The sequence below is a fragment of the Pinus tabuliformis genome, chromosome 8 (genome assembly GCF_031772625.1).
Source record: "Pinus tabuliformis cultivar Carrire ecotype Pingquan chromosome 8, CPIR1, whole genome shotgun sequence".
Lineage (NCBI taxonomy): Eukaryota > Viridiplantae > Streptophyta > Pinopsida > Pinales > Pinaceae > Pinus > Pinus tabuliformis.
Window position 1 is genome coordinate 1,893,308,816 of NC_142294.1, and position 26,631 is coordinate 1,893,335,446.

The 26,631-nt window shown below is 37.1% G+C and overlaps 1 protein-coding gene across 8 annotated transcripts; it reads right to left on the reverse strand.

Annotated features, from left to right (window-relative positions):
• Positions 1 to 1,865: 1,865 nt before the first annotated feature.
• On the reverse strand, positions 1,866 to 16,297 carry LOC149243955 (ENTH/ANTH/VHS superfamily protein). Of its 8 annotated transcripts, none has more exons than XM_089374678.1 (17): positions 15,986 to 16,297; positions 15,602 to 15,707; positions 11,371 to 11,478; positions 11,113 to 11,182; positions 10,827 to 10,924; positions 9,616 to 9,757; positions 9,425 to 9,525; positions 4,851 to 4,934; positions 4,623 to 4,673; positions 4,424 to 4,489; positions 4,269 to 4,334; positions 3,856 to 3,936; positions 3,582 to 3,659; positions 3,276 to 3,434; positions 2,989 to 3,067; positions 2,775 to 2,896; positions 1,866 to 2,524 (listed from the first exon to the last, which is right to left on the reverse strand). In XM_089374678.1, the coding sequence occupies exons 3-17, from the start codon at positions 11,467 to 11,469 to the stop codon at positions 2,177 to 2,179; spliced, it is 1,644 nt and encodes a 547-aa protein (XP_089230804.1). In that variant the 5' UTR covers positions 11,470 to 11,478; positions 15,602 to 15,707; positions 15,986 to 16,297; the 3' UTR covers positions 1,866 to 2,176. The 8 variants fall into 8 exon arrangements, with proteins under 8 accessions (XP_089230804.1, XP_089230802.1, XP_089230803.1 ...); XM_089374676.1 differs by having other exon boundaries at positions 11,371 to 11,483; XM_089374677.1 differs by having other exon boundaries at positions 15,602 to 15,756.
• Between the last annotated feature and the right edge of the window lie 10,334 nt (positions 16,298 to 26,631).

Consider the following 26,631-nt stretch of genomic DNA (forward strand, 5'->3'; position numbering starts at 1 on the left):
AGATCATAATTTTGATACCTAACAAACTTCCAATTCTCTAGAAGCTCATTTCTTAAGCTAGAAAATGGATTTCAGAATTACAACCTTTATCTTTTCTAGATACTCCAATCTTCAAGTTGTCCTCAATAGAATACACTATAACACTATAATGTGTGTTTTCTATATTACATAATAAAAGCACCATTATGTGTTCTTCAAGCTCAAGTCACTAGTAATATGCCATATACAATAATAAATCTTTGATGTTTTTTCTGTTGAAACGTTCTGCTTAACATCTAAATTTTCTTTTACAAGTATTTGATTTTATAGGTATCTCTCACTTCAATACAAAAATTTGGATTAAGATGACATTGCCATTTAAAAAGAGATTTTATAGATATCTCCCGCTTCAATATAAATTTAATATAAATTTGATTAAAATGACATTGCCATTTAAAAAAAATGGACGGTAAAATCAAATAATTATAGTGTTATAAAGTATAAAAAACATTACATATTTTAATTAATTAAAAAATAAATAAATATTTTATTTTTTCGTTGACTAACGCATCATTTTCTTAAACATCTTTTCAATTTTTATTAATAATTTAATATCAACATAAAATCGCTTAGATTAATTGTATTTTAAATTTTTTAATTTCATTCATAAGATTGCTAAAATGATACTAAATATATACTAAATACTGTAAAAGCAACTTATACATCAATATAACCAAAACCAAAACGTCCAAAATGAACTTCATGGCGATGTTGGATATCCGAGCTGTTGTCAACATTAATTTGTTGAAACATTGTTAAAGTGGTTGACTTATAGTAGGGTCCCTCTGCATAAAAGCTACCTTTAATCCAAATGTAGGTGTCTATAAATGATCGGTGAATGTGTACAAAATCATAAAAGGTTTAGAAGTTCCTCGTGTTTAATAATGATGGTATTTGGAGGAATGTTCGCAAAATCATAAAAGGTTTAGAAGTTCCACATGTTTAATAATGATGGGTATTTGGAGGAATGTTTGCACTTCTGGTGAAACACTATAAATGCTTTTACATCACTTCTGGTGAATCACTATGAATGCTTTTAAGTGTAAGATCTCGGCAGCTTACATTATGTTTCACTTTAATTTAATTTTATTGATTTTCATTTTATAAATGTGGAAAAAAATTATAATTAATGTTGTAATTTAAACATTTTACTAATTTATCTTTTTTTATTTGTTTAAACTAATGGAAAGAGATATTAGTTATTTTAGTTATTTTAATTTTAATCATTTCATATGTTAAAATTACAATCACTGTCACACATATCAATGTAAGCAATCGCTGTCTCAATAATATAAACTTTAAAAAGTGCCACCTATTAGCCCAAAAATACACAAATGATATCTGCCTATGGGAATTGAGTTAATAATAAGATGGCATAGATTCAGTGATAGTGATTTAATAGTCGAGACCAAGGGAATTCTATGTTCATTATCATTGGCTATGAAATTCCATGGGTGCTTGGTCCAGCCTTCCAGGCTCTGCAAACATATCGTTCCAGTTTTGGCATAATTTCTTGACTGCTTATTTGGTGTTGAAGAGAGATTCCATACAGGCTGGTAGAGTATTTAATTAATGGAAAGACCTGTGAGCAATTTTGAAACCCATATTTGGTGCTTCTCAGTTTACAATGTTTTACACAATACCGTGAAAGAATACCAGAATTCTGAGAGTGGAAATATTGCATGCAATTTCGTAGATATATTTCTGCCCATAGGTTCCATCAGCTCCTAAAAGTGGCTTGCCATCATCATTCAAGAATCAATTCAATTAATATCCGAACTGGAGGTCCCAAAAAATTTCAATGAAAATCTCATCTAATAGACAAATTGAATCTGAATAAACTAGTTACTACATGAAATATGATACACCCCTGTAACAACAAATTTGGCAGCAATAACTGCGCAGTGCGTCACAAAATAAATGCGTACCTCTTACTGACTCATGACAACTCCATTCATGCCTCGGCGTCATCTAATATAGAAAAACGCTAGGCTTGACTAACAAAGGGAACAAATAAGACATAAACAACGAAGTTGAGGTAGTAAAATACCGAACTGTCCAACAATCCAACTGGGCAACCTTTGTAACATCTCGGATTTCGCCTTTATTTCTAAAAGAATCATCTGATTGACAACACCTACATGTAGCCTGCATTTCCATATGGATATTGAGCCTGATAAGGAGTCCCTGCAGCATAAGGATATGCAGCTGTATATGGATTGCCGAAAGGGTTGGCAGGAACTTGCTGCCCCATCATCTGTTGCTGCGCAATGAAAGCTTGTTGCTGCTGAGCCATAGAAGCCATCTGTACAGCAGATGGTGGAGCAACCTTTTGTGAAGCATAAAAAGGGTCATGTCCCGGTTGCATCATTGGAGAAGCCTCAAAGGGATTTGGTGCCACTTGACCTGTATGGTAGCTAGATACCTGCCTTGTCATCGCATCTTCATATAAGCTATCTAATGTAAGCTTATCAAGGCCGCCAGCCTGCAGCCAATAAAATGTCCATATATAAATTGATGACCCGTACAATCAAATGCAGAAGACTCGTTTTAATACAAAAGATAAGTAGCCAAGTGACTTTATAAAAGAACCCACTATATGCTTCTAAAGTCAAGACAGCAACTATGGTTTTGGATAAGCATGTCAGCTGTTATGCTCAAATGTTAATCATCTGTCAGAATCAAACCCAAATAAACCATATCTCAAGTTGATATATACAGAAAACTGACATTACCAGTTTACTTTCTGCTTGCACACTTGAATTAGAGCTCGAAGTGGTGACAAGAGCTAGTTCCCAACCAGTGGCCCCATTTGGAATATCTAGAGCACTGTTTGAGGTTCCATTGGAAGAATTATCTGCAATTTTTTAAAGGATGAGAAATGTCAACGAAGACAATTATAAATGGCAACAGCTTCTAGTCGATATGCACCAATGACAAACATTTTACCCGTCGTAGGAACAATAGCAAGTGCCATCGCATTCTTTTCTTCAAGTGAGGAAGGATCGGGACTAATCTCATCTAAGCCCTGCCATCAGACAAAACACTCAAAAGGTTCATTTCACAGTTGGTTAAGCAATGCTCAGAACTTCCAACCACTTTACAAACCACAATATTCACATTTGAGAGAACACCACAAGAATCAACCTCTTGCTAAATCAAATCCTACAGTCAATGTTATGTTCCTGCATATAAGCATTTTTTCAATATAATGAGAGCAATTTAAAAAAGCTTACCAAAAGATCAGTTGTCACAGTTGGCACAGTTTCTACAGGTGCAGCACTTTCTTTAACTGGTTCTGGAGGTGGAGGAGGAGGTGGTGGTGGTGCATCATCCTGGGGTTCTGATTTTTTCTTGTACTCCAGAGATAAAACCTTTGGAACAGACTCGGTCTTCTATTCGAGAAACAGCAACATATTAATGAATATTTCTTTAAACAGGAATAATTATTAGAAAAGTTCATTAGAGCTTTGGAAATAACAAACAAAATGCAACTTCGATGTCTTCAATAAACTGTATACTCTTAAGGTAGATGTTCATACCGACTCCCTACGGACTGATGATGCTCTTGGGGCATCTCTAACATACTCTTCCATTGCAGAAATGAATGATGCTGGTGGCTGTTCATTCAGTAATTTGATTCACAACAAAGTAAGTATAACAATGCATGTCTGTAATGCCCAACTGTTCATTCAGTAATTTGATTCACAACAAACAAAGTAAGTATAACAATGCATGTCTGTAATGCCCAATAGCATAACATTGCACTAGAAAATGGCACTGAATATGATGACAAAGTTCACAAATTATCTATACCTGTTCAAGTGTAGGAAATTTAAAACCACGTCCAAGGTCAAGACCTTTGCAAACTTCATAAAACTCTGATAATCTTTCAGCCTACCATACAAGTGGAACAAATAATTTCAAAAGTTATTTCTATTTGTCAGGAGTGACACAAAATGCTACTCATTTCACATTTGAGAAATGCTGCCAGAAAAATTGTTTTTATGTAAACTAAACATGCTGGAAATGAATAGGAAAGTATGTATATGCAGCATGAGAGGAATGCCACTGAAGCATTTATTTTTGGAAAAAAGTAATGCTGGATCACAATCATCCTTAAACAAAACAAAAAACAAAAAAGTACTGGTATATGCACTGTTTTGACAGGGTTTGGAACTGATGACATCAATTACAACACTACTGGAACAGTAGATTTCTATGTATACCTGTTTACCAGCTCGCCTATAGATCTCAAGAGCCTTAATAGCATCATGGCGTTGCATTTCAAAGAACTGCAGGTAAACAGTTGCAGTCATCAGTAACTACAGATCATTGATGATTAAGATGCTAATTGAACATACTTAACCATAACATGCTCTACCTTGTCAACAAGGTTGATGGTGGCATCATTAATTGCTGTATAAAGTTTAATGCTCTCCCTTGAAACCTGCAACATTGTACAAAAGACAAATAAGTATCCCCATCATAAAGTACAGCATCAACTTTAGCAAGTGAAACCTCTTTCTTCATGCAAGACAGCAAAGGAATTTTAACCACCAAAGAGTGAAGATTCTACATACCGCTGTGAGTGCATACTGTATCACATGATTGGATATAGCTGCCCCTTCCGGCTGCACATAATTAGATAATTACGTGAGCTCACCCATACACAACATTATGTAGTGTTTTCAATCCAAAATCACACTGAAATGACATATAACTCAAAGGTCTAAAAAACATATAATAGGTAGCCAGTCTACAAAATCAAAGTTACTGTTTATTTAACAATGGTGGCTCCTATGTAATACCTGACACCCCATTAGACGATAAAGATATTGCTGCAAAGCTGGAAATTGTTCTAGCAATTCAGGAGTGTCCAGTTCCCTGGTTCTCTGCAACACAAATATGTCTATCGATTGGAATTTTCCATTTTTCATCCATAACATGTTGAGCATAAGGTTTAATATAAGCAAAGGAAATAACTACAGCTAGCGGGTGCCCAAAAAGAAAATGCATACAATATATATACCAAAGAATTTAAACTTGCAGATCTAAGAAAACAATTCACCCAGATTTATACATACAAAACAAAGGTACACTAGAATCAGAATGACTTGCCCGTGTAATGCTAATAAGAAAGCAACAATTTGAAGCCGCTGCACCATTTGTCTAAGATATTAGGAAACATTTTTAGCACACTCCAAGCAAAATGAGAAGGAAATAGATCACTGCACATAATAGGCAAGTTTGACCCACTAAGTCCTGCTGTCCACAAAAACCATATCAAACCAAGAAATTTTTCAATCGTCTTCAAAATAAATGGAGCCTTTTGTTAGAAATAATGGTCATATTTAGAACTTAGGCGCATTAGAACTTAGACTAGACATATAATAAAGTCTCACTAATAAAGGAATGTAATAATGAGGCATTTAATGTAGTGATTATTACTTGGGTATTTGGGAATTACAATGTACTCCTCTCCTACAACGTAGTGACATTGCATCTAATGAATGAATGGACCCACCTTTTCTCATTCAAAATGTGCATTCATGTCCACACGTGCGTAAAAAAAAACATGGTATCAGAGACTTGTTGGGGAGAAGCAATGAAGTTGGTGAAGGAGCCAAGGGAATCTATGCCAAGTGAAGGCACTGAGGGGCAGATATAACAGCGAAAATTGGACAAAAGATAACAAAGGCAAGCCATCCTGGAGTGAGTCATAGGGGTTATGTATATGTATGCAATCAAACTGTGAGAACCGTGGGAATTCATAGCGCAAGGAAAAACCCACAAAAATATCGCAGAAGACAGGCAAAAGAATCATAGAATTGATGATATCAAATCAATTTCTCGACTCATGGAGTGACACTAAGTGTGGGAACTGTGTAGGTTTTCCTTTTGTGAAGCCTGTCATCACATGGGTAAATATTATCTGCTGAATAACCAAAGAATCAAGCCAAGTCAGAGATGTCATGAGTGAGTGGGTAGCTGTCAACAAGAGATGTCAAAAGGTATAGCTTCTGTTCATGGTAGAGCCGCTGAATCAAAGTGATTAAGCCACCAAAAGAGAAGCCAACCTGTAGCAGAGGATAACGAAGAGCACTGATAGCTGTCATACAAATTTTAGGAAGTCACCACCTAGAAAATTTGTGAAATTGAGCTGCCAAATAGAAGATGAACTTATGAGGCATTTAACACAGCAATAAATGTGGTTGCTAGTAGTTAGGTATTTGGGAGATATATAATGTACTCCTCTTGTCCTAATATGTAATGACAAAATGAGACATCGAATCATCTAATAAATTAATGAATCCACTCTCTCATTCTACTGTGTATTCATGTCCACGTACATGTGTGCAAAAACAACACATTTTAGAAATGCAAGTGTGGATTTGTGTAGCCTGTTTCTAGAGAAAGGATGGTTACTCGTTGAGCCGAGAGGCTCATTCTACAGCCCAGTATGATGTGTAACGTTGTCCGTCCGTCATCAAAGTTGAAATTTTGCTCATGTCAGCCAAAATAAAATAAAATAAAAATCTAAAAAAAAAATTAAATAACTATACAAAACATTTAAATAATGTGGGCTCATAAAAAAATTGCAGGTGAAGAAATTGGATCCCTCTCGGCTCATGTTAGATCCGTATTTAAAATGGACCTATGCCGGTTTATGTTGAGTGCAGTGATTCTTATAATATTTTAATATTTTCACTCCCACCAAAGTAAAGATTAACACAAGGAATAAAACTACAGTCAGTGTTTTTAAAACCATTTTTAAAAACCGGTTACCGGTCAAACCGGCCAGTTAGCAAGGCTGCCAGTCCGAACCGGCCAAAAAACCCGGTTTGATAGGGCATTTCGCCATTTTTTAGCCCTAACCGGTGAAAACCGGCCGGTTTAGGACGGAACCGGCCGGTTTAGGACGGAACCGGCCAGTTTGGATCAAACCGGCCAGTTCTGTCCTAAACCGGCCGGTTTTAGGCACGCCCACTGAAACATGCAAAAAGGCGGATTTTGACTGTGGTTTAGGGGTTTTGGGGGGGAAGTAAAGGTGGGATATATTGTTATGAAAGATACTATAACTGGAATTCAAAGTGATTTGCTACGTATGGAAGGGGCAGAGGTCATTGGAGTCTACCATGGTCTTGTGAATGAAAAGCTTGTTAATTTGGTACACAGGTATCTGAAAGTCCATCCAAAGTGTTCTTGAATGAAGCAGTAGTATTTTTTTATGTGTAGTTTAGTTTGATAAAGATCCTTAATATTTGTTCTTGCATAACCATTTTACTTTTTTGTATTCGAATGGCTGTATTGGTATTAAGTTATTACTACTGCACATCTGAGATTTTCTGTCAAAAGTACAACAATTTTCATGCCCCTTTAAATGAATTCTTTCACAGAAGTTGCAAAAAAAAATTCTTCAAAGGGATAGTTGCCAAAGTTATTGAGAGCCTAGCCTTCCTGTAACCTGCATGGAACCCGTTTGGTAAGTGCCTCACATATGTTGGCTACTTCAGAATATCTTTTAAAGCCTGCTTCTGCCACATCTCTCTGATTATCTCCCAGTGTCAAGGAAGCTGATTGTGCCCCCATTGCACTAAGAAGCTCAAATTTAACCTTGACCTAGGCCATAAATAGCAAGAAAGGATTATGAAATGTGCTCAGGTAGCAGATGACATCGCATGTCTGGTCTGTTGGGCTGTGGTCAATGGTTAAAATGGGGTGTTAACACAAATGATCCCAGTTCATACCTTGATGGGCATAGAGCCATAGAACAGAGCATGCTTTGGCTGAATTTGACAGCTCCCCACATTGAACTCGGACTGAGATAATGTGGACATGGGGCTCATAACTCTCTACCGATAATTTTTTCTTTCTTTATCCTTACCAAAAAAATGACAATTTTTTGTTGTTGTTTACATCCAATTTATCACCCCACCCTCCAGCCCATAAGCGAGAGGTATTCCTCATAGCTTATGAAGAGCCTCAATGTCGATTGCCTCACAAATAGTGAACATGTCATCTGCAGGATTTGAACTCTGGTGGGGAAGATAACAGTTTCTTCTCTCAACCACCTGAGTTAGACCTATTTGACAAAAACATGATGTTCTATCTCTGTTGTTTATCCATTTAGACACATTTCCAAAGCTTCAAGTTTCAACAGCTTGGACTTTATAGGGCATTTAGAGCCTCATTTCTTATGTATTTTGCAATTTTGTCAATGATATGTATTGTAGTCGGTGCCATTTTGATATATTCACCTTTACATGGTATATAAATGAGCAAACTTTGCATATTTTGTCTTTATTGGCTTGGAATCATGATTTTACATCTTAAAAATAGTTTTGGTTCATTAAAAATTAATTATTTAATGTATTTTTTTAAAACCGGTTCGTTTAGACCAAACCAGTCCCGGTTAGACGGGTTCCGGTCGGTAAACCGGTTCATTAGGTGGACTGATCCGGTCACCGGTTCCGGTTTTAAAAACATTGACTACAGTAATTAATATGATTAGAAAACAACTATCTTGATTATCTGCTTGGTCCTTCCTTAAATAATTATAAATAAGATCATATTCATCATAAACGTGACATGATCATCACAAATGTGACAAGAAGATTTATTTGATATACTTGGATGTATTGGAATCTGAAACAATAATATACTTGGATGTATTGGAATCTGAAACAATAGTAACTAGAAGGAAAGAAAGGAACCTTGGAAGTCTTAAGTTTCATTTATTAGCTTATGACCTGTGTTGCCTCAGTATATTGTCTTCAAAACAACCGAGAAATATCCACAATGTTATCCTTGCAAGTATCAATTCACCCAAAACAAATAGAAACATAAAGCTTGCCCAATGATAAGGAGGAATCGAGTGCAGAACATTTTATTGGATTCTAAATTTATCATCGCACTTTACCATTTTCAAGTTATCCTTAACACTTTCCCCTTTTACCCTTATTGTATTTCCTACTGAACTTCCTGACTGACATGCCTCAAGTTGGCACTTGCACCATGAAGTAAATTATTTATTTGCAAGCTCAACCAAATACTATATTGCTAAACTGTTAACCAGAATTCATTTAAAATCATTTAGGGTCTGCACATGTAGCAAGAACAGGGTATCCTAGAGGATGCTAGCAACTTTTGAATCATCTCAAAAGCAGCTGGAAGCAGGTTGTGTCTCTTTTATAAACATGAACACACAGTTCCTCTCATAGCCTAGCAATAAGATCACACAATGCCACACCCAACAAATGACTTGTAAACTTTAGGAGCTAGCTTTTAATTTTCTTGTAAATAATGATTAAAATGTTGAAATCTCTAACTATTATAATGCAATGCATACATGGAAAAACCTGAGGTGTAATGAACTGCTTACCAAGCGCTCCGTTTCAATGTCATATTTCAGTACACGGTAGCATTCCAATCGTTCTTCCAAGAACAATGCATATGCACGTACCCACGCTGAATAGTCCCAAGCTGAGGACAAAACCACAACCATTTCCCAGTTGATATAACTTAAGAAAGGAATAAAAAGGCTGAAAGTAGGAGCTACTGGAAAAACCATACCATTTGGACTTGAATCATCCTTGAAGTAAGATAAATTGAGAATGTGGCCTCTGGATCTACTATAATTGATCAATTCCTCCCGAAACGTGGGGTCAACCTCTCTCAAAGCTCGATGGATAACAATTAAGGTTTTTAACGCAACCTACAACACAGCCAATATTAAATGAAGTTATTAATAACTGGACCAAACTCGTCCAAAATCAAATGTAACTGCAGTTTTACTTTTCACTGCAAATTAAAGGTATTGTCTATTCAAAAATTAACTAGGACTTTGACAACTTATGGCAATAAATGTTTTTCTTGTAAAAAGCAGTAATTTAGCATCACAACAAAACTTCTTTGCCCTTCCTTGTATGTGTCAAATATATGGCATTTGACATCAATATCGAAGTGTAAAGTTTAAACTACATTCAAAATCATAAAATTCGTTGGTAAGTACCACACAGACTCCAAACATAATGTAAACTAATGTGAAATCAGATAATCTTCCATATTATACCAGACTATGAAAAGGAACTGGCGCAAAAGCTAGATAAAAACACGTAATTCAGATTACGACTACTTACATCGACTCCAGAGTCCAAACACAATGTAAACTAATGTGGAAGCAGATACTCTTCCATATTATACAAGACTATGAAAAGGAGCTGGAGCATAAACCAACTAAAAACACACTGCATATTACAACTACTTAAGCGTTCTGCTCAAGTGGTAACTACAAGCACATACAACGTCTCATGTCTAAAACCTATAACATATATACATGTGCAATTGACGCATTGGAGTTTTGCTGTAACCACTTTACTGGAAAATTAACCACTAGGAAAGAGACCAAACCAACTTGCCTGTCAGCTGTGCTACTCAATAATAAGGAACAAAACTAAAAGCCCCGCACCATATTGTCTGAGCAAAAATGTAAAATAACAGCACTATAAGGAAGACTCGAGAACCTAAAGCACAAGAAACCCCAATATGGAAACAAAAAAACATTTCTAACTACCCACCTTAACGTAAGGACCAATTCATCAGAAAAAGGAAACGACATTCAGTATTTTAATTGTATTTTTTCCATTGCCTGATTGTGAAGAGATCAAAAACTCACTTACGAGACTGTTTTATATATTCCCCTAATGTCGTGCAAGTTCCACTTCTCAAATTATAAGAAACATTTTGGTTCTATCATAAAAATAAAAGCAAGGATTGCATATTACCGCCCAGTTGTGAGTCTTGGCAAGACGTCTTGCAAGAGCATGGATGCAATATGCCACATCTGCCCGAGGCCTTGCAGCCGATGTTGCTGCAAAAATAACTGCCCCCAAAATAAAGATCATCAGACATTAAATCTATACATCTCCCTTGGAAGTCGTATTGCAATGTTTATGCATTGTTTTTCAAGATATATAAGCAGGTTATGTAAAAATGCCTACTGATCTTTCATATATGCACTCCAGGGAAACAAAACAATGTTTAAGTACAACAAAGAGGACATCCACCTACTTCGGATATGCTTTTCTTTTGCTGGCCGCTCAACATGATTTGTGGCCTTCACAATAGCAATGTCTAGATCCTGCACTTATAAATAAGTGTTAGAATTGTGGAAAACACCACGATGAATTTCAAGAAATTTGATGACCAAGTTCTGAACTTCCAAGTCCAGCAAAAATCATGCAATGTATTTATATTGTGCTCAATGCATTAAAAACTATCAGCGTTACATCCAATATCCTTACATTGCACTGGTAGATAAGTTAATACCTTGTAATCACTGTTCACTTTGGCAAGACTAACTGTCGTTGTATCTTTCAGTGCACCCAATGCCTTCCTCAGGCTCTGTTGTGTGCCACCGCCTGACATTGTACAAGCCTAATCTAGAAAAACAGAAGCAAATTCATCACCTGATGATCAAGACTGCAACAGTTTATGAAAAAGTGATAAAACCTTCAAAGAAACAAATCACTGAATCTTGCTTTATTTTCCTTTGACTGCAGCACTGAATCTAACATGAGAAAATGAGCAGAGACGATCAAATTTCTCCACGTGCAAAATACAATGTGTAATTTTTCATTGTTTAAATTGTATTTTTTAATGCTATAGAGTATATATAGGACCAAATAAACATTTTAACCATAAAAAACTTATTTTTTCATGATATACACATATTTTTTAAAATGATAAATAATATATACATAATTGACATTAAAATATTTCACATAACATGTACAAAGAGACATTATATCACTGCAAATTAGTAAACATAGATCTTAAATAGTTTATTAAAATCTTTGTTGAAATAATTTTGAAAAGTATAAGGTTTAAACATCTTACTCACACATTCTTTTTTACATCTAATTACTTGAGAGCATAATATTCATTTTTTATTATATCCGACATTATTTTCTATTTAGATCATGTGTCAAGGACAGACGGACGGACAAACTTACACATCCCCTCATACTGGACTGTAGAATGAACAACAAAAAAACTTACCCTCATTTAACTCTCTAACTCCCAGGTTTCTTATTTCTCCCCAGCCAAATGACCCTAAGTATGGGAGCAACTCTACTTTTTCTTACCAACTTCAATATAAATGCAGTAATTTTCTCATTTATTGTGCTTTAATAGTTTTCATAGAATTAATTCATTTCATTTTTTTCAAATAATCTATAGCCCTTTACCTGTATCCATTATAAACCCAGTCTTGACAACATGTATGCAATAGATGCCAGAACTACCGTTTTTTTCCAAAACTAGCCTAATCAAACTACTTTTGTTCAACAATAGTTCCAAATTCTACAGATTTTCTCAAATAAATCTCTACATTCCAAGGTTTTTTTTTATAGTACAGAGCCATACTTTATTTGTTTCCATCAGGAAACCATTGAATGACTTTCTCAAAGTGGATCCTTAGTCATGACTGTTTTTTGCTATTGCAAAGACATCATCTTTACCGGTTTTATATGATAAAAAACTTATTTTTTTCTATTAAGCAATCAATATCTTCCACTTCTAACTTGTATGGAAGTGACCCTAGCCTTAGTTGATTTCTTTAAGATAGCCTGTATTTGCCTGATTTCAATGGCATTGGGTTTCCATATGGACATATTTGTCCTTATCTTCTACGACTTGCTTCATGTCAAAAAGACACTAAATTGGCCCCCTTTCTCCAAATTACATTAGCTTTTCCATACGATTGATTTATAAGGAATATACATTACAGACTTCATATATATTAGTAACTATATCTCAGCCCTTGACAGAATCAGCCAAAAACTTAGGTGTGCTGATACATAACTTTTTATTCCTTGCTGCCCGAACCCATCCTTGTGAAACTTTCTATCAATAATCAATAACTCTGTTAATTTCCTCCCATATTTCCCTCAAGTTAAGTCACGTGGTTCGGTTTCGGTGACTATTAAGTTCAATTCAAGTTCAGGATCCGGTTCAGTGACTATTAAGTTCAATTCAAGGGTTCGGCTTTATGTTCCTCTATATATATTTTCAGAATATATATATATTCAGAATAATATATATAATAATTAAGTCTCTATCTTGCTTTTTCAGACAGAAAAGCATAAGAGTCACAAGTGCATAAGTATAGGACGTGTTTTCCTCAAATCGTTACCTTCCAATTTTTTGCAATCAATTGGTCTAGGAGAAGTGCATAAACCTGAAAACTAGGCAATCAGACCACATTCAGCTACAAAGAAAAATTTTAAATGAGAAATCGATGGGGAAGCTTGACCACAAGGATAGGTCTGGTTTTCTTCACAAACCTGGATGACGCTGGTTATTTTTTATCTGCTGAGAGCTGAGAGAGGAGACCACAGCTTGCAAAGCTGCGGCCCAGAACAGAGCGCAATTAGATAGATGAGTTATTGTTAAATTGCGGAGGATTTTTTTTCCTCTCAGACAAAATTATTATCTCATTGGAGTAGGAATAAAGAGTTACATTATGCATGCTCGTAGATAGCAAACCACAGCGATGCCAATGCGCCATCTGGCCCAGGTAGGAAAGTGTTTTCGCACCAGAAAAACCCTAGACCTTCTACGAACCTCGTCGAGCTTATTTTTTTCTTTGTAATTTGTATTTTCGTTCAGGTTCGTATTCGAGCCGGTTCTGCTTCAGGTTTGACTTGTGATTCGATTCGGATCGGGTTTGGGTTCAAGTTTGAGGTTCGCTGAACCTCAATGAATTTCAATTTTTTCAGGTTCGCCGAATTCCGAACCTGAAGGTTCAGGTTCAACGAACCCTGTGACTTAGCCCTCAACACTACAGACTTCCATCGAACTACACCTGTCATTGCTTGATTATCTCAAATTCAATCCCAACTTTCTTGTTCCTGTCAGACAGCAACAAATTGAGCTAATTTTCAAGAAATTGGCCCCGTATTTTCATTTTCCTTCACATTGATTATAAGGACATAAAACATTAAGAAAATGATATCTAACAGCGTCAATTTTACTGATTTTCAAAACGAGTCATAACTTCGGTGACAGGTTCGCAAACCAGGAGCTTCCAGCAACTTTCTTGTTCCTGTCAAACAGCAACAAATTGGCACCATATTCTCAATTTCCTTCATATTGATCATAAGGACACAAAACATTAAGAAAGTGATATCTAGCACGCTCGACTTTACTGATTTTCAAAACCAGTCATAACTTTGGTCACAGATTCCCAAACAAGAAACTTCTAGCTGTTTTCTGCACATACTCTTATTTTACGTGTATTATTCAGAACAAATCCCAAACTTTTGTAACTTAGGTTCAACTAGACCCCAACTCTACTTGATAATTTGCTCAACTGCCACTACAAGTGATGACTTTGCATATATTCATCATGTTGTATCATATAGATCTTGGCTTTGCTGATTTTTTTCTATCAAACTGCTCATAATTTTGTCTGAATGTCTCCACAATCCCCTGTACTTTATCCATTCATGACTCTGGCTATAAGTTTTTGACACAAAAGGATTCTTCACAACAACTTATTACACCAGCCTTATCTGAGAACTGAAACTCACCGCGATTATTCCTATAATGATGCACGAGAACTCCAAACTGCTAACTACGCAATGATCAAATTTCCACCATAGAAAATTGTTTCCTGCCTTTCAAAATGCCTCATTTTTAACTAGATAGGCCTGAGCTCCGATTGTTATTGAGCGAGCAGATTCTGCCTCTCCATGATATTATTTTTTATTGCTTCCGATGAGTACCCCAGATCTCTCCAAAGTTACAATAAACTTGAGTACTTTGTACCTGACTGAAACTAAAATTGATGACTTTATTACAAATCGAATGCAAATTTGCTAATCCATTGACAAATGAACCCTATAATTGATTATTTATTTAAAGCATGATTTTTCCGCTATTTTTGTCCCTGAATACCCCTGAGTTAATCCGCCTGAGCAAAATGCGCTGTAACCTCGCCGATCTCATTCAGAATCAGCCTGGCCCTTCTGAATTTCTGCAACATAGCCCCTGGATTTAAATATTTTCTGTAACGTATATTTTAGCAGATTTTCGGCAAAACCTGCACTACCTTCACAGTTTTCTGCGAAATAAAGCCTAAACTTAAAGATTTTCTGTTACTTTCTTTAGACGAGGTTTGGCAAAATCGGCCCTCTTCGTAATTTTTCGAAAAAAAAACTCCCTAATGTAAAGATTTTCTGTAGCAAACACCTTACCTGCGCTGATTTTAGTAAAAACCTACCTAATGTTTCTATTTTTCCACAAAATAGCTCCTAAATTTAAAGATAGTATGTTACATGCACCTTATCTTAGTTGACTGTAGGCAAAATCTGCCCTACCGTCATAATTTTCTGCAAAATAGTCCCCGAATTTAAATACTTTCTATACTATACAGCTAGTCTAAATACTTTATGTACCATACGCCTTATCTTAGCTGATATTAGGAAAAACCTTCCTTATCTTGATAGTTTTCTGCAAAATGGCCACTAAAACTAGAGATTTCTGAAAAACGCACCTTACTTTAGCTGATTTCAGCCAAATCGTTTCCTATCCTTGCGACTATGTCGAACAAGTCCACTTGGCCGATTTACAGCTAAACATACCCTACCCTAGCCCGATTCCTGCCATCATTTAGCTCAACTTCACCGACAGCTCAAAATACGGTCAAACCTGATCGATTATATACCTCTGCCGATTCAGTTCTAAACGCACCAACTAAAACAATAAATCTCCACATTATCCCTAAAACAAACGATAGATATCCCGCGGTTTTGTCAAAATGATCCCTGCTTTGGCCGAATCCACCCTAAATTGTCCGAAAAACACAGCCAAACCAGAGATACAGATTACAGACCCTAACAAAGCCAAAAACAAAGATGCAGGATCGTTAGATGCTCACCTTTGTAAGATCTGTAAAAAGCGAGTGCCTGTGTTTCCGCAGGTGCAGATCTCCAGATCGAGTCCGTCCGAGACCCGATTGTGCCCACAATACGTATATATATTTTAGCTAAAAAGAGACGAAAAAAACGTGCAGGACGAGATCCGAGCCACCAATTATTTGCTGAGAAATCAGGGGTTTCGATGGCAATGGAAATGATAATAAACAATAAATGAAAACAATGCTAATAATGAGGACAAAGTCCAGTACGATAAATGAGAGATATTGAGCTGGCCCTTCAGCTACTGCCCGCCAGCCTGCCGACTTTCTACGGCACAAGTGAATTTAACCATGAAAGTCAATGGCCCCTTCCCAAAAGATTTAAAATATTTATTTATAAATTTTTAATTGTTTATTGGGAGTGGAACCTTTGTTGGGACGTGTCATTTTCACGGGGACTTGAATAAAAGTTAGTTGTAATAAAATTTCACCAAACCTGGTTTAAATGGGGTTTTTGATTTTTTTAATATTGATATTTTAAATAAAATTATAAGCGAAGTAGTATTTAGTTTTATTTATCCGATAATAGTTTTTAAAATAAAGTGGAGAAATTTATTATAATTTAATTGTCAAATTAGTTATTTTTCGCTGGTATTGGTACGCTGACTCATCACCATTATTCAAGGAAAACCATGCCACTTAGAATAACTCACTAGTGATGATTAAGGGTAAGCTTTTACTCTCCCAAAATGCCTCTTAAGGCATACTCTAATAGTTATATGTTATTAGAAAGTATATATATTTTTTATAAATATTTTATGAGGAAAACTAGAGATTATTTAGGATGAACTTAGATCTAGGTTCGAAACACGTCAACCCTTTGTTTTCAATAAACGCGTCGACCTTTTGTTTTCAATGTGATTTTTCAGGAAAATCTAAGCATTGTATCATGAATCACATAATCATAAAATCTAAAATAATAAGAAGTATTTTCAAATCTTTTTGAATAAGGTTGATAAATTAATTGGCATGTGGAAATAAGTGTCGAAAGATTACTAAACAAGCTAGAAGGTCTTTAGAGGAAGCAGGATGTGTTGGCATGATCGTAGCTGGGATAGTCATCATCCTTCTTCTCTATGCTGACGATATCGTTCTTCTCGCAAGGTGTCCATTTGATCTTGATACGCAACTTAGACTTCTTAAGGATTTCTGCTCTACCATGGGTATGATTGTTAATACTGACAAAACAAAAGTTATGATTATCAAATCCAAAAAGGACACTTACGCTAATTTTATGTATGACAATAGTAACCTAGAGGAATTGTCTTCCTACAAGTACCTAGGAATTGATATTCATCACAAGGTCAACTGGAACTATAGCATTGAGAAAATGATTAATGGAGGGTGGAAAGCTTATTTTGGTCTTGAAAATAATTGTAAAATGGCAAACCTCGTAATGTGGGATAGAAAGTCCCGGATGCGGGTGTTTGACAGCTCGGAGGGTATGCGGATGGCGTTTCACGTGGGCAGGTGTCAGCCCCAACACGCCACGAGTTATGAGGCAGGTCAGGCGAGCTGGTCTCGCACAAGCCTATTAATGGAGGCATTTACTTCCTCCATCCGTTGCCTGGTTAACTGTGCTATGGCGCTCCATAAGCGAATCGCTCCTGCGGCTTTGTTGCATTCCTCTGCGGCTTCATGGATTGCAGCGTTGTGTGTCTCTCTGAGCTTCTCTGCAAGCGAACTTAGGCCCGTCATTCCCTTTCTGGTTCCGGGATCTTATGGTTCAATTGATGTTCTGTTTTCGCCTCGCTCAGGGTACTCTTCTCCGTGTATTCACTCTCTCGACAATTCTCTGAACATTGTAATGTCGCGTGAACGGCCCAGGATGGGGAGCAGACGTGGTGGCTCCCGTGGCTGCACGGCCTCTCAGCGATCCTCGGACACGTTGGAACCTGGGCGGAGCAGTCCCCCGGCCACCAGAAGCGGAAGAGGCAGGGGTCGTGGAAGAATTGGGAGGGTTGACTGTGAGCATGCTGCTCATCCCACTGTGTGTTATCGCATCCCGTGTTCTCTCGCCAACTCCACCTTCATAGTCTCAGTCACCATAGAAAAATGTGAAGATAATAGGGGCTCGGGAGCAGCCCATCCTGGAGCACTCGCAGAACAGAGGATGGCGCATCCGGTGGACAATCAGCGCCAGGTCATGGGAGGTGCTTCGCTGATGAATCCGGCTGTCCCTGCAGGTCCAAGTGCGCCAGCACGTGGTGAACCTACAGGCTCGGCGGTTCCTCATTCTGACTCGGAGGACTCTCTTCAATTCGGGTGCAGGGTCGTCGAGGAGCCTTACACCTCTGAGGATGACTGATCCAGCCCGGGTTTTCGCCCTTGCAGTTTCTGAAGTAGGAGCTCGACTCTGTTTTGATTCTCGCAGTTATTGCATGTTTCAGGTCTCTGTCTGTCAATGTGTCGTTTATGTCTACCGTTGTCTAGTTGTGCAAGTTTCGTCTTAGTTTTTGTTCAGCACTGTGTCGTGTCGAAGGTGTAGTCAAAATACTGCTGAAGGTTCACACTGTACTGAAATCATGATCTTTTTTGTAACATGCCAAATTCAGGGCAGGACTTTCAAGGCCATGGCCTTGCTGTAATATTTTTGTATAAATAATAGGAGTAGACAGATTGAGAAAAAAAAAATGTGGGATAAATAGAAGTTCCTCTTTGAAACTTTAGTCACTCTGGTTATCTTATATGGATTTGAGGTTTGGGGTTGTAGCATCTCTAGAGAATCCTGGAGAAAGATTGAGCAAATCCAGAAGCGTTTTATAACATATAACCTCAAAATTAAAAGCAACACACCCTATCCTATTCTCCTTATAGAAGTGGGTCTTTACCCTATCAAGAACCTAGCTATGACTACGCTTTTGTTGTACAAGCACAAACTCAATAACATAGGAGACCATAGACTTCCTAAACTAGCTTTAAATTCCATCCAAAACCACCTAAGGCTCAAGCGAGGCTGGTATAAAGACACGAGGGCCTAGTTAAACCATTGGGAGATTGACGAGAATGTTGCATTGCAAAACATTAATAACATTAAAAATATTGTTACTTCTAAGTTAGAGCGCGGCGAACTAGGGTTTTTTCTTCGGCTCTGGCTGCTGCCTGAGCCTGCGGCGGCAGGGCTTTCTGCGGGAGGGGGATCTGGTCGCCTACCGGCTACCATCGTCTGACCTGCGCCGGGGTTTTGCTGCATCGGGTGGGGTCTGCGGATCCTGGGCTTCGGATTTCTGTGGACCAGTTGCCTGCGGCGAGACTACCTCTTCAGGACTCGAGTTTTGTGTGGCGGCGGCTTTTCCTACCTCTGTTCCTGGGGTATCTCTGCGCTTCTACAGCCCCTCCGACTTGGTGGTTTTAGCGTGGGGGTTTTGGTCGCTGCGTTTTGTGCTGCGCTGCAGAGAAGGGACAGGGGTTTCGGGCCTGACTTTCTTCATGGGGGCGAGGTGGCTGCCCTAGCCGCCTCTGCCCCCGAACCGACCCGCCTCAGCACATTTTGGAACCTGTTTTGGGCTCCTTTGCTGCCGCTGGGTTCTTTTTTTGGTCTTTTGACAGTCTTCCATTGCAGCTTTGGAGAGTGTTGAGGGATCTGATCGATTCGTGCCGCTCTTTTATGGCTGTTTTTGGTTGCTTCTATTCTGGCTTCTCTGGATTGATGTGTGGATTTCTGCGGTTTTTGGGTGGAGAGTTGAGGGGATGGGAGAGGTGTGGCCCCTCCATTTCGTGCCTCTCCCCTCTGGCTGTCTGATCATTTCTGCACATCCCACTGGAGCTTTCGATATTTTTTGTTTATATTAGCTTGTTAGGGTAGGAGTATACTCCTGTTGGGGTTTACATACCCTGTTTTCTGAGCTATTGTTTATTTACTGTTTTTATTTGGGTAGGCGTATACTCCTGTTGGGGTTTACATACCCCGTTTCTGGATGCCCCCCTGCGGGCTTTACTTGTGGGCTTTACTTGACCCTGTTTCTGGAGGCCCTGTCTGAGGGCTGTATCTGCATACTTCCCAGAAGTATTGGTTATTGTAAGTGGTTTTTTACCACACTACTGCATATGCTTTGGCATCTACAACATGTAATCTCTATTATCTTCTTTTTAATAGAAATTACGAACTCTATTTTCCCCGGAAAAAATTGTTACTTCTAAGTTCAAAGAAAAAATGTGGTGTGAGAAAGATTTAGCAACTAAAAGAAAATTAAGATATTATAAGGAGGTCATCAACCCCACCCTAGAAGATCAAAAGTATCTCTCTGTTTTAACTAGCTCAAAGAAGAAAATTAATATAGCCAAGATTACAACGAACTCTCATGAGCTCCATAGTGAAACGGGTCGTTGGACAGTTCCTAAAACACCATGGATGGAAAGGTTCTGCCATCTCTGTGAGAATACGAACATCGAGGATGAAAATCACTTCCTCTTAGAGTGCCCCGCATACAACCACATTAGATCTCAGTTTCAAAATCTCTGTTGCAATTCTGACCTCCCTAGCCTTTTACGATGTCAAAATTACAGTGAGCTCGAAAGGCTTCTCGCCAAGCTTTTTGAGCATAGGAATAAAATCTTAAATCAAACTAAATAATTCGTTTCTTTAGGTCCGATAGACCAAAGTTTGGTCTTAGTGGACGTTAACCATCATCATCATCAATATAATATATTTTATTATATTAAAAAAATAATAATATTTTTTTCAATTTAAATATTTTTGAAAATAGGTTTAGATAGTTAATTTGTAAATTAGATTAAATGGTTTTTTTGGTAGTAATCAAAAATACAATTTTTAGCTAGATTATGATTTCTTATTGTTTAAAATGCACTTTGGAATGTATAAATAGAATGAACCCCCAAAAGACCGGAGAGACACTCAAACTTTGCAAATTAAATAATTTAAAATTATTATTCTTAAAAATCTCTATCAGATTTTGGGCAAAATTGACTTGAAAAAAAGTGTTGGGAAATGGTATTTATAAATAAAATTTGATTGTGGAGGAGGAAATTCCTTAGAAAATCCTGGTAGGAGCAACTCCATGGTACTTGATAGAGGGCAATTCTTCGTTGGCTCCAAAATAACTACCTTCATATAGAGGGCAATTCTTCTTTGGCTCCAAAATAACTACCTTCATATAGAGGGCAATTCTCCGTTGGCTCCAAAATAACTACCTTCATATAGTGTCAAACTACTTGGCAAAACACTAGTAGATCCATGTCAAACTCATGTCAATCTCATGCACATGTTGGACAAGTTGAAGGACCTCATGAGTGGACCTTTACTAATATGTCAAGGTACTTGGCAAAGCACTAATAGATGCATGTCAATATCATGCACATGTTGGGCAAGTTGAAGAACCTCATGTTAGACTTCAAAGGTCTAGGCCAAAGTTCTCATATTACGATGTTTAATTTCTAAATTATTATATTTGTTCTTTTGAGTGTCTCCTTCCTAACTTTCTTGATATTTTTAGTTTTGTTATATTGCTATCTTAGACTTTGCTCATTCACAATGTCATGCCTCTTTTTTAGACTAAAATTTGTTGTTAGATTCTCAATTATAGGACAAGAGTGTGCTCTTAACTCACTAAAAGTACCTTGATATTTTTAATTTAATTTTGTTATTTTGGATTTCCCTACTCTTTCGTCTTTAGTCTAATTTCTCTAGTCTTAAAAAGCACCCATCACAAAATAAAATATTTATTTTCATTATATAATATATATGATACAGATCCGTAAAATTTACATTATCCTTTGACTTATACTAAATATTTCTTACAAAATTTTATAGATTCAATCACTTAAAGATAGATTATTTCACTCCACTAAATCAAATCTATAGATTATTTCACTCCACTAAATCAAATCTTTCCACCAAATCCTTTCTTTCAAACAAAAATAAACCTCAAAACAACCTTTTTAATATTTAATCACAATATTAAAAAATAATAATAAATTAAATTAATGCGAAATCATAATTTTAAACCTCAAAACAACCTTTTTAATATTTAATCACAATATTAAAAATTAATAATAAATTAAATTAATGCGAAATCATAATTTTTTTTTATAAGCACGACAAAAAAAACTATATTTTCATTATAATTTCATATTGAGGAAAATTTGTACATCAAAAGGAAGTATGGAGATCAGGGAAAATTTTAAGAACGCCCCCTAAATTTATAAATATAATAAATGGGCGAATCTCCATGGTATATAGGATAATATGTATATATAATTGTTTGGCGAATCTCTCACCAGGCATGGTGAATATTTTACTCAATTATAAAATCTTGTAAGATCTTGGCGAGTCTTTCACTAAATAATAAAACTTTGTAAAGTCCTAGTGAATCTTAGCATAGGCTACATGTTGGTTTAATTCCCCCATTTAAATAGGCTACATTCCAGGTCAATACCATGGGTCAATACCATGTGCCCTTTTGGTGAATACCATGGGTCAATACCATGTGCCATTTTTATTTTTATTAATTCTAATATTAGCGTTAATAATGGTTTTTTGCATGGTATTAATAACAATCTAGTCCATGGTATTTGTCCCATAGTATTTTGGCCATAGGTTTCACCTAAATATAACCCATTTTTTGAGTGTTCGTAAATATAAGGTGACTTATGGAGTAAATAAAAAAAAATGTTTTATTTGTTTACCATACCTCTCGTTTATTTATATTTTTATTAATTTACCATACCTCTTTTACAAATATGGTATTTGGCCCATAGGATTCACTTAAATAAAACCTTTTTCTTGAGCCTTCATAAATAGAACGAGGGTTATGGACTAAATATAAAAAGAGGTTTTATTTATTTACGATACGTCTAGTTTATTTATATTTTTATTTATTTACCATACCTTTTGAGTAAGTATAAAAAGACGTTTTATTTATTTACCATACCTCCACTTTACTTATATTTTTATTTGTTTACACCCTTACATGTATATAAGGTGACTTATGGAGTAAATATAAAAAATGTTTTATTTATTTACCATACCTCTCATTTATTTATATTTTTATTAATTTACCATACCTCTCATTTATTTATATTTTTATTAATTTACCATACCTCTTTTATAAATATGGTATTTGGCCCATAGGATTCACTTAAATAAAACCTATTCTTGAAAATGGGCGAATGAATAAAACCTATTCTTGAAAATGGGCGAATGGAAGTTTGTAAGTCCTAATTTCAAGGGCTAAATTTACCTTTTTTACCCTCTCCCTTAAAATGAGGTGGGCTATTTGAGGTGATTTGTAAAAATGTACTATAATACAAAATATTCGCCCACTAAAAATTTAAAACCCCTTAATTTCGCCAAAGGGCGAACATTCGCCCCTAAAATTATCCTTGATGGAGATCACATGTTATAGCTGTATTTTGAAAATGCAGTCGATAATTATGGGATGATCAATATATGCCGAGACAACAGAACTACTTCAGATTGGTCATAATGTTCAACAACAATAAAGGCAAAATATGAAGCAGCTATCAGACAAAAGGCAGGATATTGAAGAAAGTCATCCAAAATGGAGATTCTAAATTGTAGGGTCCAAATACATACCAGATGATGGCGATGTAAAAAGAGAGTTAAGTACCCGGCATGTGAAATTCCTGAATCTGGAAAGATTTATTGTCCATTGTGATGCGCATCATCCAGACTTCATGTTGAGAAGAAAGACCTTTCTTCGATAGAGCATCCGCTACCTTGTTTTTTCCCCTGTCAATATGGGCAATCGAGTAATCCTTCCTGCGGTTCCATATTGCCTCAATTCTATTTAGCCATCCCGATAAGTTGATTTTTTTATGTCATGTTTTGATTGAACATGATCAATACTCATTTTAGAATCCCCAAAAATTTTCAGCTCTTGTATGTTGAGAAAATCACTGAAGGATAGAAGACCAGCAAGAGCCATAGCCTCCACTTTATTATTGGATCCAGCCCCTCCATTCTAATGTATTTCAAACTGCTACCCATCTGAAGGAATGATATAAACGCCGCATGCACAAAATCCATGTTGTGTCGCCCCATCAAAAAAGGCACGCGGAAACCCCGAAGGATCCTTTGATAGAGCCTTCCTCCTACTTTTGAACCAAGAATGTTTGCGCAGACATAGAGCATTGTGCATATGGAGGATAGATTCAAAAACTAAAAAGTGACTTTCCATTTTTGAGTTAAAAATAATCGCATTCAGCCATTTCCAAATGGCCCATATTGCCAACAATGGAATGGGCCTCCAGTCAATATTCATGTCGCCCCACCATCTAAAAGCATCAACAATGGAGTGGAACAAGATTCTGTTGAGGCCAAAATGGGCAGCCAAAAGCTGCCATATCAACTATGATTGTGAACAGAGAATAAACAAATGAAAATTGTACTCAGTGTTTGCTCTACAAAGGGGACATATGGCTGGCCCACACCAATTTCTCTTTTGGAGATTTTCCCATGTAAGATTATTGTTTTGGAAGACCAACCAGGCAAATAAAATGATCTTAAGGGGGCATCCTGTTTTCCATAATGTGATTGGGAAGATGAGAGTCATCTATTTGGATTCAGAAAGAAGGAGAAGTTGGTATATGTGCCTAACATATACAGTAGATCTGCCACCAAGTCCCTTCCATATTAGGAAATCCTCATCCGCAGAGCAAAAGATACCTTTATCCCGCATAGTCGATGTGATCAAGTTCCATTGAAGTCCTAATGCTTCCCCAAGACCCAAATCATTAGCTGATTTCCATATAGGAATGGCACCCTCCCATTTGCGAATGGCCTTAGCCCAAAAAAAATACCCCTATTGTGCAATGCCCCTATCAATTGTGGAGAAATGTGAATCCTTCCTTCCCCTCTTGCGATGTCATCCAAACCTATATTATTATTATTATTATTATTATTTATTTATTTATTTTTCCCGGACTGAGATTTCCAAATCAGGGTTTTTAGGAAGAAGTGTTATATTTTCCAGAAACTTCTCCAAATAGCAGAGCCCCATGGGACACGACCGGGGATCGATGGATGGAGGAGGATCTAGGTTGGCTTCTGAGCTCTGTGGTTGGACTATGATGATGGCCAGGATCCACAAACAAAGAGCGAGGGCAAGGCCAACAAAAAGACCAATCCCGTGAATTTCCTCTAAGTGATGACAGTTGTGCCGATGGAAAATCAACATCAAAAAATAACTTCGTATGATTGTAGCAATTCTGATAATCGGCTTCAATCTTTGTTGCTGAATCTGGAATCTTTTCAGGTTGGTTCTTCACTTTATTTCTACCACCAAGACGGTGAGGACATTGAGGAAAGAGATGGCCAGTTTTGTGACAAGCTGAGCATCTAAATGGGACGCCCCAATAATCCAGACGCTGCTGAATATTTGACATATCCCATGAAAGATCAATGAGTTCGGGGAAGCCGCCTCTATACTCCTTTTCAATAAGGATCCATGTGACTCGCTTGTCCTTGGCCCCAATGCATTTAGGATCAACATAAATAAAACGGCCAATAGCATTACCAATTTTCGCCAGGGATTCCTTAGTCCAAAGTTCGATTGGCAAGCCTGGCAGCTTTAGCCAGATATAGTTGTTTTGTGGAGTGCATCTAAGGGGATTGAAACCAATAAACCATCTATGTAAAGCTAGAAAACTCCTGTCTCGAACCCATGGTTTGGCAAGGATAATCTCTAAATCGCGAACCCGAAGAAAATGAAAACTATACCAATTGTTCATGAGACGAACAATGGTCGGGATATATCCCAGGAGGGGAGTCCATTTTGCAGCAATCCAGGATCGAAGTTGTGCATCCTCCATCATCGGAAAATACCAACGACCAACAAGTTCCCTCTTTTGTAAACTAGCAATTCTGTCAGATAATAAAGGCCCATCCAGGTTGATAGCATCGGGTGGAGGAGAAGTTTTAACAGGGCGCATATACTTACGACGTGAAGGAATACCCTAACCGACACCACTTGGAACCTGTTCGGGGAGAGAATGGGGAATGATCTCATCAGCCAGAGTGGATTTCCAATCAGATTTGTGTGTTGATCTGTCAAAGGACATCTCCGCAGCCATGGTGGCCCGTACCATGGCCGACGCAGCTGATGCGTCAGATAAAGAATCAATTTATGAAGATAGATACAGCGCCCCAAGAGACAGATGAAGTAAATCCGAAAAGATAGGGAAAAGGACAAGGGACTTCCAAGATTTAAATAAAAGTTGGTAAATTAAAGAAACCAGCCAACTATGGTCAAACCTGAGATAAGGGAGAAGAGTACATGATGGTACGAAAAAATAGGGTTCAGGGAAAGTAGCAAGAATGACGGCCTACAGACCCATCAGAAAATGGATACCAAATCTCAGGAAACTTCCCATTCTGACAAGTAGAAGGAAGGATGGTTAATGCGATATGTGACGAATGAGAGGGACAACATATATGGCGGCACTCATTGAATGAGAAAGGAGAAAAAATCTAACCTATACGACATGGCCAACTTTCATGCCGGAAAGGAGTTCAAATTAAAAATCCGGTGCCAGAAAAACCAGAAATCCTCGAGGCCACGAAGGATGACTTCATGGGAATATGTCTGGGCAAACAACGCAACAACAACAGAATTCACAGATACACC